Source organism: Neopelma chrysocephalum, unplaced genomic scaffold, assembly GCF_003984885.1.
Source record: "Neopelma chrysocephalum unplaced genomic scaffold, ASM398488v2 Primary Assembly neopelma1_45, whole genome shotgun sequence".
Lineage (NCBI taxonomy): Eukaryota > Metazoa > Chordata > Aves > Passeriformes > Pipridae > Neopelma > Neopelma chrysocephalum.
In genome coordinates, this window is record NW_020897704.1 from 12682985 (window position 1) to 12698302 (window position 15318).

Consider the following 15318-nt stretch of genomic DNA (forward strand, 5'->3'; position numbering starts at 1 on the left):
TTGAGTCCCTTCACCAGCCTTGTTTCTCTTCTCTGGACCTGAAGATGTTCTAAAAAGGTTTGACTTTATTCTAGACCTTTCTCCACTAAGAAAACAATTATTAATATGATATAAGCAAAGGAAACTATATAAGGTTTTGGACAGTATAGAGTCAAATAGCTTTAGTTATGGGCTATGTAACATCCTTGAGACTCTTCATCAAGGCTTAGCTTAACAAAGAGCAGCTCGTCCTGGTTTCATGTCCTATTGGCCCCACACTCCTTCCAGAGAGTTCTGCTGCCTATAGGTGAAGAGAGGGCTGGAGAGAGAGAGACAAAACCAATCCTGCCTTTTACAAAAAAGTATTATGATGTTTAGCCAACTGTACAGGACAGTCTATAATGTAATAATGTATGGGATGGAAATGGAGAGTTGGGTGAGGGCCACATTTAAGGCTGACTGCACATAAGGGAAGATGCAATGAGTATCTTGGTCCTTTTTTATTCCCTTCAGCACTGCACTGGATTCACAGCAAACTGCAATTCAACACAGCAAACATCGATTGCCTGGGATCCAACAGTCTGCATCTGCTGACTTTGTGAGGACAACATGAAGCTTGTGTCTCTAGTATGTGGTTTGAGAGTTGTTGGCAAGGTGAAGTCTGAAGGCTATGGGGAATCACAGCCTTTCCTTAGCCATAGGAGAGGGAAAAACTAAAAATCAGTGATGGTTATAATTTATTTAAGCATGCCAAAATACATCACACTCATCAGTCATATTTGAAGTAGGAAAGAAGGAGCAGATCTGGAGGTTTTTTTGATGGCATTCCAATTTATATACATTCTGTTAATTATTGCATGTTCTCATTAGCATATGCTCTCAATGAAACTGAATGTATGAGATGGAGTCCTATTTGTGTAGTGTGTGTCTGTATTTGAAAATTGGGTTTCATATGCAAGGGAGGATGGAAACAGCCCAAGAAATGTACTTAAGTAGCTCTTCCTGAAAAACAGTGGTGACTATTATTTTGCAAGAAGAGATGCTCTTCCTGTTCTGCCTGTGATTGCTAAAATAGGTAAACATAAGTTCAGGCACCTATGTCAGACAGGAAAAGAAAGGAAGAAACAGACCAAGACTTGCTCTAAAATACAACCACACTCTGAATCGTTCAGTGAATCTGGTAGATGATATTTATTTCTTTTTTGCAGTCCTTAAAGGAGAGGAAATTCCTTCCTGTGTGCTTTACAAAATGCTAACTGAACCATTACTGATTAACAAATAAATAATCCTGTCTACAGATAGTTATCCTCCTTCTTATGAAGTCACTTCCTCTCTCACCATAAATCTGCCATATTATTTTGATGGCAGTTTTGATAAATGAGATCACATACACATTTTAGAGGTTAGTTTGAGGTGAATGAATGAAAATGCTGTCACGAAATCTAAGATCTTTGGGTATACCTGTGACAACCTGGAACTTGAGATCTTTTACTGCTAGAAGTCTTTAGTGTTTAAAGGCACAATTCACATGAGCCTCAAATAAAGCAATAAAAGATGCTGCCTAGTGTGACTTTTTTTCCCACTCATTGTGATGTACACTTTAAAAAATGTTTGTTTTTCATCTATTATTTAATAATCTAGTACAATCTTTACTACTGTTCAGGGAGATGTTGTTAGACAAATAGGTTTTTGTTGTCTTTTTATCTTTCCCTTTTTTTGTGAAAGCAAATGGAGTCTCTTCATGCCATTAACCAAAGTGACTTGTAAACAAAGAGGCAATTTAACAGCATCCCCACAGCATTACATTCCTACTTAACCCTGTGAAGACTGTGCAATGTGAAAACTCAAACGATCAGAGGGTTGTTCCTTTGCTAGGGTTCTAGTAAAAAATCTGGTATTTTTCCAGACGTGTAATTGCACTTTTTTTGCAACTACATTGTTCAAGAATATAATCCCAAAGGCAAGAAGCCCTTACAACAGCCTTTCTATCCAGTCTGCACCTCTGATTGATTTCCCTGCTTTACATAACATTCATTTAGTGGAAGTGAATGATGAGCATTGTCAGAACTGCACTGTAAACCAGAGCATTTCCAGGAAAGGAAGCAAGCTGTGACATCAAAGGAATTTGAGGAGTGGAATGGCTGCTCTGTAGAGCATCAGGGCTATTTGCATTCCCTGTATTTGTTACAACATATACATTTATTTTCTATTAAATCGCCTGTTGCAGTATTTACTGCTCTCACAGTTTGGTGTTTTAGTTATCTACCCATCATCCCCTCCCCCATACCCCAAATGTATCACAGGTTTTTATTACAAGTAAAATAAAAGTGCCACATAATTCAGTCTGCTTTCTTTCAGAGCGCTCAATATGTGCAGAAAAATTAAATTTGGGAGAGAAGTAGGAAGGAAACAAGGGTTTGAGGTAGCCCTGAGGTCATCCTAGTTCTTCTCTGCTTGCTTGGAAAAAGTTACTATAATTACTCTTTTCTAGAATAAGCATATTTTTGCCCTTTTCAGCAAAGACACTTATGTTTTAACAGTTACTGCTATTTTCAGCCTTGTATATGCCAGAAGCTATAGTTGGTCATGCCAGTGTTCATTAAAAAGTCACATGCACAAACTTTATTCTTATCATTTGTTTACACTTCATGTGATAGTCACAACATTTTACATTAAATACAGGACTTAAAGCAGAATTGACACCACCAAATATTATTTTTACCTACTAATAATCAGAATAACAGCTAATGTTCCAAATTAAGGCAGTACCTTAAAGCAAACATAAATGCTACTGCTACCTTTGTAGTAGTGTTCTGCTGATGAAGATGCTAGTTTTTCCTTTCTCTTTTTTCTTTTGTGGAACACACTATTGTATGAACTCAGATTGCTGTATTTTTATTCTGGTAACATATATTATTCATAGAATCATAGAATATGTTGAGTTGAAAGGGACCCAACAGGATCATCAAGTCCAACTCCTGGCCCTGTCCAGGACACCCCAAAAATCACACCATGTGCCTGAGAGTGTTGTCCAAATGCTTCTCAAACTGTCAGGCTTTGTGCTGTGACCACTTCTCTGGGGAGCCTGTTGCAGTGCTCAAGCACACTCTGGGTGAAGAACCTCTTTCTAATATCCAACCTAAACTTCCCCTGACACATTTTCATGCCATTTCCTGGAGTCCTGTTGCTGGTTACAAGAGTGAATAGATCAGTACCTGTCCCTCCACTTCCCCTCATGAGGAAGTTGTAACTTCAATGAGGTCTCCCCTCAGTCTCCTCCAGGCTGAACAGACCAAGTGACCTCAGCCACTCCTCATAAGGCTTCTCCTCCAGACCCTTCACCAACCTTGTGTGACCGTCTATTAGAGAGTCACTCTTTGGACACTCTCTAATAGATTAATGAGAGCACTTAGAGAATAAAGAACTGTCATATTCATTTCTTCAACGAGTTGATTAATTAGCAACAGGTATGTATAGTCTACTAACAGGAAAAAGCTTCCACACATAACACTCCTTATAGTCCACTCATTTATTTTACTATTTCTAAATATAGCATGGTCTCCCTCTACTGTTCACTAGCTAGTTTTCAGTCCACTCGTCTTTCTTTCCTTTAATTGGCAAAAAGCTCCACCCTCTCCATCTCTGTCCACATAAGGAAGGACAAATCCAGCAATTGTGTGACTTTCCCATAAGCACCAAAAAAGCATAAAAGCCTTGCTTTCAACAGAAGAAACAACAACTTTAACTTGCTATCAAAGCAAGCAAACCAGTTACCTATCTTAAAAACCAGCAGGCTTCAATGTAAATCACTAATGCAGGAACTGACACTAGGCCCCAGGAGCCTTGACAGCCAGAACATTCCTGCTGTTTTAATGAGAAGGAGTGCAATGCTCCACTTCACCATACAAACCATTTTCCTGCCCAGTTAAATACACTACAGCTATTCGAAATAGAAGAAATAAGACTTACTCAATAAAGTAGACTTCCCCCTTTTCTGTATAAGCCATTTCCCAGTTATCAGGCAGTGGGCCCAAGTCATCGTTCTCTTCAGGTTTGGTCTGCTTTGTTACATCCATATCCTCCTTTGCTTCTTCAGGCTGAGTATATCCTGGTGCAGGACAAGGTTGAGGGGAAGATACCTCACCCGAGGCAGCTGTACTCTTCTCTTCATGTTCACTTGATTCTAAAAGAGAAGAAAAATTATGGCTTTTGGATATCCAAATTAATGGTGAAGAATTTACTGGGTGCAAGACTCCATGAACTGCAAGTCTTGAAAGAAAGAGAAAAATTCTGTTGGGTTGACACACAAGGGTCCCTCTGATTGTGCATTTTATCTGGAATGCAATAAAAGAAAATAAAGCAATAAAACCAAACTGAAACAAGAAAACTAATAAAGAGTTCTGGCTCATTCTGTCCCAGGAGTCCTCCCAGACTAGCAGTAAGCACTGAGCAGAAGGCAGCTTCATATCCAGCAGTGTTACTGTCTCGTGTCTTAACTTTTCAAACTATACACATATAAAACAAGTACCCTGCTGTTTTACTACAGACTGGAGATCCTTTTCAAGTAAAAAAGTATATGGACTAATTGCCTTATCTATATCCACATACAAAAAAAAATCAGTGACATCCATCAACTTATAGCAATATATTAACCATATAGAAAGTGGTTGTGATTTCATTGCTGATATAATCTGTGGGAAGCTTAGTTTCCCACAGCCAATGCCAAACACTTCAACATGTCAACAATGCAGTACACAATAAAGTTCAAGAAGATGACAATTTAATAAATGAACTAAAAGTGCACCCAGAGCAAAGAACTATGCAGATACCTGTGTGAAACATGCAGGAGGTGGAGGACAAGTTGGGTGAAATGTTCTAATTAGTGATGCTTACAACATCAAGAAAGAAGAGCAACAAAAAATTGACAAAAACAATTTTAAAAAGCCCAGATTTTAATAAACCCATAGAATCGATAAATTTGATGTTATGGCTAGCAATGGTAAGAGATAAAAGGTTTAGGAAAACTGATAAAGATTAAATAAACAATAGTAAGAGTGCAAGTACAAATTGTTCTAATAAAAACAAAAATAGTAAGTATAATCAGAGATGATTTTGATTAAGCCATGACTTTTGATTGGTGAGCTACTTGAGAAAGAATAGTACAAAAGGTGAAAACCAGATTAAATTGTTAAGGATGAACACAGAAAAACAACATGGGCATCTAACAGTAAAAATGAACAGTAAGTCTATAAAGTGGGATACAGTCAGGGACAATAGAGGTAATATCAAAACTTTTTGTAATAATAGTAATAATAACAATAGCAAAAGCAGACTCATTTTTCTATGTGGGAAGGAAGGAAAGCTAATAGTTTATGATGCATAAAAACCCCAAGGCAATTAGTGCTCTTTTTGCCTCAGTCACTACTGCAAAAAAATCACCTGTGACTAAATGACTAATGTAATTAATGTCAGCAACAGGGCTAAAGAATGTGACGTAGAGTGGGCAGAGAACAGGTCAGGTAAAACTTTAATGAAACAGCCGTTCTCAGTTGGCAGAGCTGGATGAAATGAAATCTAGGGTACAGAGAGAACCATGGAGGCAGACGTATGGCTAAAATAAACCTTTGAGACTTCATGGGGAAAAGAAACAGAAAGGAGAGACCCAGTGCTGATTTCAGCAAAGCATCTATGATCTATGTTTTTAGGTAGTTTTATATGCTTGCTTTCTGAATACCTAAGTTCCCTTTGAAATAATTTACTCAATTAGGCCACTGTGTAGTCTTGTAAAAAAGGAGGAGGAAGACCCACGAAACTGTAACTTCACATCTTTCTCTTTTTAATTCCTAGAAAGGTTGCAACTAGCAATCAAATCACCTACATGTAAACTCTTCAGAGGTCATAAATATTTGCAAAGACCTTTCAGAAAGAAATTGTGTCAAACTAATCTTTTTTCTTTTCAGGAGAGAGTAACAGGTGCTGCTTCTTGGGGAGAAATAGTAGATATAGCTTTCATGATCCTATAAAAAGACTTTTGACACTGACACATATAACCTGTCACAATAACATGAAAAAACCCAAACAGATCCAATCCTGAAAGGGGTGATGATCTATAGCTCTACCTCCACTTGCAGGTCATGTTGCTAAATCGTAACTCGAACTATGTGGTATTACAATAATTTTATGCTGCTTGGAAACATGAATCTGTCTGTTGGAAGAAAAGAATTTGCAAGAGACACAAATGCAGTTTTTGCTTAATTCCATCCCACAACAGAGCAGCAAGATTCCAGAGAGCTGAAGTCCCCTTCTCCTTATCTACCACTCCCTGACTCACCTTGGCTTTCCAAAATATGAGGCACCTACCTAATGCAAAATTCCACAATCACTGTAAAAGTACAGGATAGGGAGCAAATGCCTAGGCAGAATTCCTAGTGAAAATGTAATTGAGGTATGGGGATGTGTGAGGGATGTCTAACCATTATCTTTAATCAGTAATGATACTATTGCAAAGGAAAAACAAGCATCATAATAGCCAGGAACAGCAAACATATGCAATACAGGTCCTTCCATCTTTAGCTACAGGAAAGTTTAATGAGGAGTCCTGTGCCCAGTTTCAAGAATCTCATGACAAGAAAGATGGGAAACAGTTCAGATGACAGAAAAGAAAAGAAACAAAACAAAAACCAACCAGCTGGAAACATGGCAAGATTGAAAAACAGGTGATTTTAGTCTTGAGAAGAAAAGATTGATGGATAGTGAAAGCATTTTCAATTATATCAAAGTTTTCTACAAAGTAGACACGATATATGGTCTCCACTTCCCCTGAGAACAGAACAATGTAATTGCTGAAAAATTTTTTGGGTGTTTTGTTCTTATCTCTGCAAAAGTAAGTCTTCATCTGTTTGAAGCATCATGAACAAATCTGTGAGTTATATTCCTGTGGCTGCCTGCAGTCTTGACCACATTTCTGCTACAGGAAGGGAGATGTATGGATTAAAGTGAATACAAGACATAAGACCCCATGGTAGATAAACTGCAGTAGAACAAATACATTTGGAGCACAGGTGCATCACACACAATGACTATTGATCAGCCAATTGGCCTGACAGACCACAGATGTGGTGACACTGCGGTGTCTTGGGATTTTACCATGATATCTTTAATATGTGTTCTTCCTCAAGAGCTTATTTTCAACAGGTCTGAAGGGTCAGATTCATGATTTTCTTTCAATAACTACATAAACAAATCCCAGCCCTCATGATGACAGAAAAAAAAAGTGAAAATTAAGCCTTGAGGATTAGAAAAAAATATTCTGAGCTTTTCTAAGACCAGAGATTGCTATCAAAATACAGCAGGGAAAAAAAGAGAAACATTATGCTTATTTAACAACTTAAAATATAATTATTTTAAAGCTGATCTCATGAATAATTAATTACTGGATCATTATCTTTTAATAACTTACTTTGATAATGGAGAAGGCATCATGATGACTAAACCCCAAGCAATTAAGGTGGAATTGCCTAATGCCATTTAATAACTGTAAGCTTTACACAGTGGACATCCTAGTCACACTTATCTGGAATACAGCCCCATGGTGTCATCTTATTTTCTGTTATATGTATCTATCATACTCCAGGAAAGGTAGATATTGGTCTTAATGTTTTTCTTTCTGCTAATATACATTCATATATAATGTCTGATTTGATAAAAAAATTCCAAAAAACTGAGTTCTGGTTAAAAACTATCACTGTCTTTAATGTACAAATAAAGTTTGAAACACTACAGTAATGCACTGTGAGCACAAATATTTACCTTCAGACAATATACAATATAAAAAAGATCCTAAAATTGTACCATAATATGAGTCCAGAAGTATTTTTGTCACTATAAAAAACCAATCAATGGATTTTATGTCAAGTGAAATAGCCTACTGGAGCTTCTGTCTCACTACAAAACAGATTACATGGTCCAGTTTTCAAAATCAGATTAGCACAGTTTCTCAAGAGTGAGTGTCCTGGGAAGTGACAGAATAGACATCAGTAAAGCACAAGCAAGCCATTGTACGTATGGAATACAAAGCCCTTTGAGAACAAGATAATGTGCATGCTAAAAATAAGTATTTATCATTAAATACCACAATTTCATCTTTGTAGTACCCAGCTCCAAATACCAGCAGTTAAAATATTACTGCTGATATGACATATTCTCTATGCAGTTCATGTGAAAAATCATGTGATAATCTCAGCATTTCTTCATCAATGCTGTTGTGTGCACTTTAAATTGTTTCTATTATTTACAGTCTAATACTTGAAATTGCCATGTAAGAGTACTTTGTCTCTTTATTCCTTTATTTACTGCTGCAGATTATTCAGGCAGTGAAGTCTGAAAACATATTCTCTTCCTCTAGAAGGACCAACTCAGATGACTTGAGTAATCTAACCTAATCCATGTATGTTGTTTTCATGCCTCTGACTGTCTTTGCTGTGTAATAATAAAAATATAAACTCAACCTGTTGCCTGGGACTAGTGCACCTTGCATGGTGATTGATGGCATTGGGGCTCTGGTCTTCTGTTTCCTTATCATCCTACAGTCTGGAATGATAATTTTGAAACTTTATGTCATATCTTACCCCTCAATTAATTTGAGCCTCACAGAACTTTATTCTCTGGGTGCAACTTATCATCACTCAAGTAATGTCAGAATGACGCACATATATAAATAAGCATGCCTTCAAGGTTAGAGTCATTTTTCTGGAGTTTAGATGGTAAATACTTCATCAGTCAGAAGTGGGAAGCAAATGTGACATGACCAACATAGTGTCAAAGCATGATGCTGGTTGTGAAGGACTGACTTAATCCTCTGCAGACTGCAGAGCAGTAAAAACTGAATGTCTGACAAGTTGCAGGTTGCAATTTGACCAAGACTCTTTTTACCTCTTTTGTCAAAGGATCAGTTTTGCAGAAATCATTCATTTGAACACTGTCCATCAGGAAAGGCTTCTCGGGTGCAAGATGTCTCACCCAGTAATGTGGGCAATTACGCTAAGTGTAAGAAATCCAGTGCTGACTCTAGACTTGGCCATCTTAATAGCTGATCCACAGACTATGTCTCTCATATTTGCTTCCTGGCAAATAGAAAGATTCTTAACTTACATTTAACCATCTAGGCTCCTCTGCATCTGTAGGATGAATTAATCATTCTAAATTGTAGAGGTGATCCCCTAAAATGGGTATCTAAAATAGCTATGCTCTCTTACTCTTTGGAATTGTCTCTTCCTCCTTACTTTATATCAGGAGAGCAGAGACAAATAGCTGAAACAAAAAGGCATTTAGGCATACAATGTACTAAAGCTGGATGAGATAAATCCCATTTCCTAAATTACACTATTTTGTCCTGAGAGAATATGATCCAGGATGAAGGACTAAGAGTGCTCCATCCTAAATGGCCAAAAGCCCCCTCCTGAAGCACTGAGAAAGACTCCGAGCGGGTTCTGGGCTGAGGGCAGGTGACAAAAATTAGAAAGATTAAAAACATTTGACAGCACAAATTACCAAGAAGACAATTATGGCCAATTTGTCCAAATACAACTGTCTCAGGGAAATTTGATGGACATGAAGCAAGGCATGTGGAAGGTATCAATGAAAAATTGATAAAGCTCAACAGATGCACAAATTATGTTAACAGACGCTGAAAAGCTGTCTGAAAATTCAGACCAAAAGCAGAAAGATTTCTGTAACCACAGATGTCACTTAATTGGTCTGATAAAGATGGGTTTCTTCGGAATCATCTTAAATCTGTTCCTATTTCAACTTAGTAGTCCTAGGTGTTACAGTGGTCCTTTGAATTGAGAGGCTCAGATATGCAGTTAATAAGCCATTAAGTTGCTGAGCATCTTTGAAAATGTGTCAATGTTTCAGATGTCCCAAGAGTCCTATAGTTACTAAAAGCCTCCTGTTAGAAGTGAAGTATTTAAAATAGAACACACTTTCTAAAAGAATTGGAAATAACAAATACCCTGCCTTTGCTGTTTCTGTATAAAAACTAGATTGCTCCCTCTGCCAAGAGTTTAAAAATAAATAAATAAATTAAAATATTCTGGTTTTCCTGATTGTTCAAAGACGCAAACTACAAATGCACTCACATTTTAGAGGTAAGTAAGCCTCTTGTCAGCTCACAGAGAAAATGACTGCAGTAACAGGGTCTGTGGGAGCCACACTGCCCAACAAAGACAACACAGCATGTATGTACAGAGCTGCTTTGCTACAATCCCCAAAGTCCTCAATCAGTGTATCTGAACAACAAACCCCTGCTTATGAAACCATGAGAGCCAACACAGGCACTGCTTGTTCTGCTGGCCACACCGACAGGAATTACTTTGGGGGGGTGAGGAAGGGGAGGGGGAGGGGCTGTCTTACACCCATGCTCATGTATTTAATTTTGTAACACAGCACAGAAGTTCCTGCTTCTTGGGTGCTGCCTAGTCATCGCTCACACAGATTTTGCCTGGGAGAAGCAAATTATAGGTGCAGAATGCAAGGAAAAAAGCAGGTAAACAGTGCCTTGATCCACTTGGAGCTGAAACATATTGTCCTGGAAATTGCTCCTCACCAATGGTCTCTTATGTGGCACATTTTGAATAACTACTGAGAATGATCTTTCTAATGATTTCTACAATACACATCAGAGACCAAATCCTGCCTTTGCCTCTTTCACTGTGGAAGTATCCTGGCAACAGAGGCAGTGCTGATGTTTTATGTAAGGATCTCTGGGCTTCATCCTTTCCTGCTTAGATGTGTAGCAAAAGCATTAAGCGCCAGAGCAATGCCAACAGATGCAATGTCATGTGGAAGGGATGAGCAAGGCTCTTCCAGCATGTGATAGCAGTGGCCAGGGAGCAATACTGCAGCCCTTTGGAGAGATGAGGGGAAGAACTAGACCCACTCACCCCACTGCTCCCTGACACCCTCCTGCTAGATGGGGAGGGGTTCCGTACAGGGATTTTCCCTTATGTGTAATGTTAGGCAACAGCTACAGAAAGGCATGTGGCAAATACATCCTTGATGAGAAGTTATTAAATTTGCTATACTTTGTAAGACAGTAGGAGGAAAAAAGGTATATATAGACTCTGCAGTATGAAAATCTTTTTACAGTGCTTAGAAGATTAGGTAATGGATATTTTGTTTCACAGTAACCTATACATTTAGAGAACTTGCAGTATTTCATTTTATCTTCTCACCCATATGATTTTCACTATAGACTTCTATTTCAATAATCTGTTTCTAAATTTCTAAGTTTACCAAAAGGGATTCACAGAGTTATTTCTCAGAGAGATATAAAAGTCTGAATTCTTTAAAATTCTACTTGAACAAAACCAAAATCATTTCTTAAATGCTATTTCAGAATAAAAATTATTAAGCACTGTAAAACATTGCCTTGCTGAAATGTTGAGGGGCAAGTTGATTACCTGCTTCAGAGAAGACTGGACTGTTCTCACTTGGGATACCAGTCAGTACACTAAATACCTTTTTTTTCTGAATCAAGAACAGTTGTCTTTTAGGACTACATCTGAAACCCTTATCAGCCTTAGGCAGGCTCTGAAACATTGCTGAGAAGGGTCTTCCTGGTAGTATTGCCACCTAAGTTTCAGTGGAACTGCCACAAATTTGTTAATGTGATAACTTTACTATTCCACAATATTGCTAAGGTTTTGTAACAATTTACAAAAGTTCACTTCGTAATGTGATGAACAATCTAGTGAGTAATCACCATTTGAGAATAAGAAGATCTGAAACAGAGACTTCATTCATTTGACCAAATTACAGTTCTCCAGACTCCCTCTGTAGTCAACAGAGAGACACAGGCACTTGTGACTGATTTCCTAACCTGGAAATCTAAAACACAAAATCTAATCACACGAACCACCTTCAAAGAGTAGGTATTTTTCTCTTTGGTCTATAAAGAGGGTTCAAAGGGACTCGTTAAGAGACAGAAATCTTTACAGTAGCTGAGGTAAGCGAGATGACTCCCCAAAATAGAGGTTAAGAAATTTGTTTTAGACTTGAGAGAGATCCTATTATTCAGAATTCCTGGTTTTCACTCTTGCAAGAACATCCTTACCTGAATATGCATATTCTCACTGCAGAAGGAGGTAACTGAGGACTCTGTGAATAACAGAAACGCACTGCAAAGTAAGAAGGAAGAACAGACCTGGTGTTACTGTCACGTCATTTCCATTGACCACAGGTCTTTCTTCCTCTTCCTCCTCTGGTGGTTCAATGCCTGTCTTCTCCATATTGCTCACAGACTTATTCCTTTTACGTTTGCCTTCAGCCCCGGGAGTGGCACCTGGGAGGATCTGGTCTGTCACATTTAACAGCAGCGGAGCTGGTTCTGCTGGAGGCTTCGGAGTGCCGTAATAGTTGTCTGGAAAGAAAAGAAAAGGAATAACACATAAGATTGCAGAAATACATATGCTGCTGCTGCTTCTTTTGTCTTAGATTAATGGATTGTGTGAGGTAGGATCTGGCTCATCAGCTAATATAAGGATTAGTACAGAATATTTTCAGTGAAATTGAATATTTACCTTTCATGAAATGGTAATTAATTTTCTTGGTGGTACCACTAGTGATCAAATCATGCTCACAAGCATCTATCATAATAACACTTCCTTTAACAGGCTAAATTTACATTCCTCTCATCCAAATACCTGACAAAGACGTAGCATACCAAAGCTGTTTTCTTATTTCAAATCATTAGTTAGGACAAATTATTTTTACAACATTTATGCCACGAAACAAGAGTTTCTGAAGGAGCAAAATGGTGATAAAAGTATTGACTATTTGTTATGCTGTGTCATTTTCACTCCCTCAAATTATTTCACCTGCTTAGAAAGTAAATATTCATTCGATGATTCAGAGATTTGCAGTTTTTAGTAATGTTTGAACTATCTTGGTTTTCATATTTGTCAAATTTTTGCCATTCATGAGCTCAAAATTTGTAATAGTTAATGCTAATATATTTTCAAAGAAAGTTGAAACCCTATGCTTTAGGGCTTAACATTATCTCAAAGTACTACGGAATTCTGAGAAGACTTAAGGTGGCTGACAGATTACCCTCTATTTGTCTCTCATGAAATTTCTGGCAACTTCCTCTGAGTCATCTACTTTCTGTGAGAAGGATTATTATATTAAATGGACCATGGTTTCATCTTATCTATCAATATCTGTATGTTTGCATTTCTAGCATATCTGATCTCAAAATTGGTTTCTTACTGATACAGCGAATTTGTCATCAAAAATATGATTAAAAATAAAATAGTAACATAATTAAATAAAAATACTTTTAAAAAGCATGTGCTTTCTAGAAAAAAACATAAATAGTAATATAAAACATAAAGATGAAAACCTGCTATTTATGCAGCTATCTTTTTTCATCTCTAAGTTGCTTTGAAGGGCAGTGAACATGACACTTTACAAGTAGATTTACGGTAGTTATTATGGGAAACTAAAAATACTGTCCATGTTTGAGAAACTTTTCCAAGGAAAAAAAGCACCTGTGTAAGGATATTAAATTGCTGAAAATATTTGTACACTGTATGATCATTTTTTAATTTTTTATCCCACAATTTAGGGCTTTGGTACAATCAAATAGCAGTAGTAACTGACAAAAAATATTTTAACCACATATAGGCATGACAAAAATAAATTCCTGTGTTATACCTTCACAGTAAACCATCATAAAATACATTCTGCAGGCAGAATAAAAATTATTACTGGTACTTGTATTCCTGTGTGTTTCCAATAACTTACAAGGTTCAGCTACATGACCATCTCAATACAGCTAAGTAATTCAGCAGCCTTGCAACTACTGAATACTCTGTGAATTTTTCACAGTGGTTTAGCAAAACAATATTCATAACAGGTGTTTCTGTAATTATAATACACTAGAAAAATTTATTGTGTTAAATGGCCCTCACATTCACTCTGGGCTTAGGGCTGGCTGAATGAAACTTTGAGTCGCTGAAGATTTTCTTTGGATTTTATGAAATGGCAGCAGGTTTAACCCAGAGCCCCAGAAGGGCAGTGAGATGTGCCTCTGTGGGGCTGCCTGTGATGAGACCTCCCCCAGTCTGCAGGAGCTCTCTCTGACTGCCAGGGTTAAAGCAGGGGAGCAGGATTTGGAGTCTAAGGGGAGGAAAGGAAATCTACATTGATCCACTCACAAAACTGTACCTCCAAAATATGTCAAAATCAGATCTGGTCTCTGACGGGGAAGGGTATTTCAGAGCACCTGAAAACCAACAGCCTTGGAGGCAGTGCTCAGTTGGAAGTCTGAGCTTTAGAAATGTTACCTTTATTGGTGAGAGTGCATGTCTGAAATATTACATATTTTGAAAAAAGGATTCCTCAATTAAAAAAACCTCTGTGGTCTAAGCCATTTTACCAGTCTCAGTCAGTGCCACAGATACCTTAAACTTCAAAAAACTTGTGACGTATGCACTGATTTCCACTGATTCCATAAATATCAGCACACGTATCCCAGGGATGTGGTACCAGTGTGACACAGACTAAAAGTGCAGTACCTTGGCTTTTTTCCCATTGTTCTTAGTTTTGCCATTGTCATACAAAATCCAGTGCAGTAGTAATTAGCAGTAATGCTAATATCCTGAATAGTAGATGAGATGTTTTAAATGAAGGACACTCTCATTCTATTTTTAAATATTAAACACTTTTTCACTTTGACTGACTATACGCATTAGTGGGAGACCGAGATAAAATTCACTAAAAAAAAACACCTATGAATGTCACATATATAAAAATAGAAGAAAAAAATACGTATGTAAGATTAGGAGCCAAAGAGGATTTAACTCATTCAGTTTCAAACTGAAAATGCAATATAATTTACAACTTCTGTCCTCTAACATAACATATTATGTGCTTTATGACCAAGTAACCATTGATTTAAAAGTCAGTTTTGAATTATTAATTGCTGCCTACCTATAGATCTACCTATTCTTAATTCAAAAACATGCATAAAAAGTGGAAATAAAAATAAGAAACTAGTCCACAGATATTAATACAATCAGTGCATCATAAAAAATTATTACAAGAATCCATACAATTCCAATGGAAGACTATATAGGATGAAAGACCTAGTCACCCCAATGAAGCAGCAATGCTCCATTAAAAAAAATTAGAATCAATATAAACTGTATGTTTTATCATGAAGAGATTCTTAGTGTCTTGAAATTCCTTACTTAAAACTTACAACATTAGAGCTAATGGGAGATTCTCTCATAAAACCTTAGCAAATGTCATATCTAGACATAATGTAGAGACTAA

General features: G+C 37.2%; 1 protein-coding gene across 14 annotated transcripts in view; it reads right to left on the reverse strand.

Annotated features, from left to right (window-relative positions):
* MAGI2 (membrane associated guanylate kinase, WW and PDZ domain containing 2) overlaps nucleotides 1–15318 on the reverse strand; it is a 735331-nt gene that overhangs the window by 235068 nt on the left and 484945 nt on the right. For all 14 annotated transcript variants that reach the window (XM_027679447.1, XM_027679440.1, XM_027679438.1 and 11 more), the window contains 2 exons: nucleotides 12185–12400; nucleotides 3949–4162 (listed from right to left, as the gene is read on the reverse strand). In XM_027679447.1, coding sequence (XP_027535248.1) covers nucleotides 3949–4162; nucleotides 12185–12400 — 430 coding nt within the window. The remainder of the gene's footprint in view (nucleotides 1–3948; nucleotides 4163–12184; nucleotides 12401–15318) is intronic.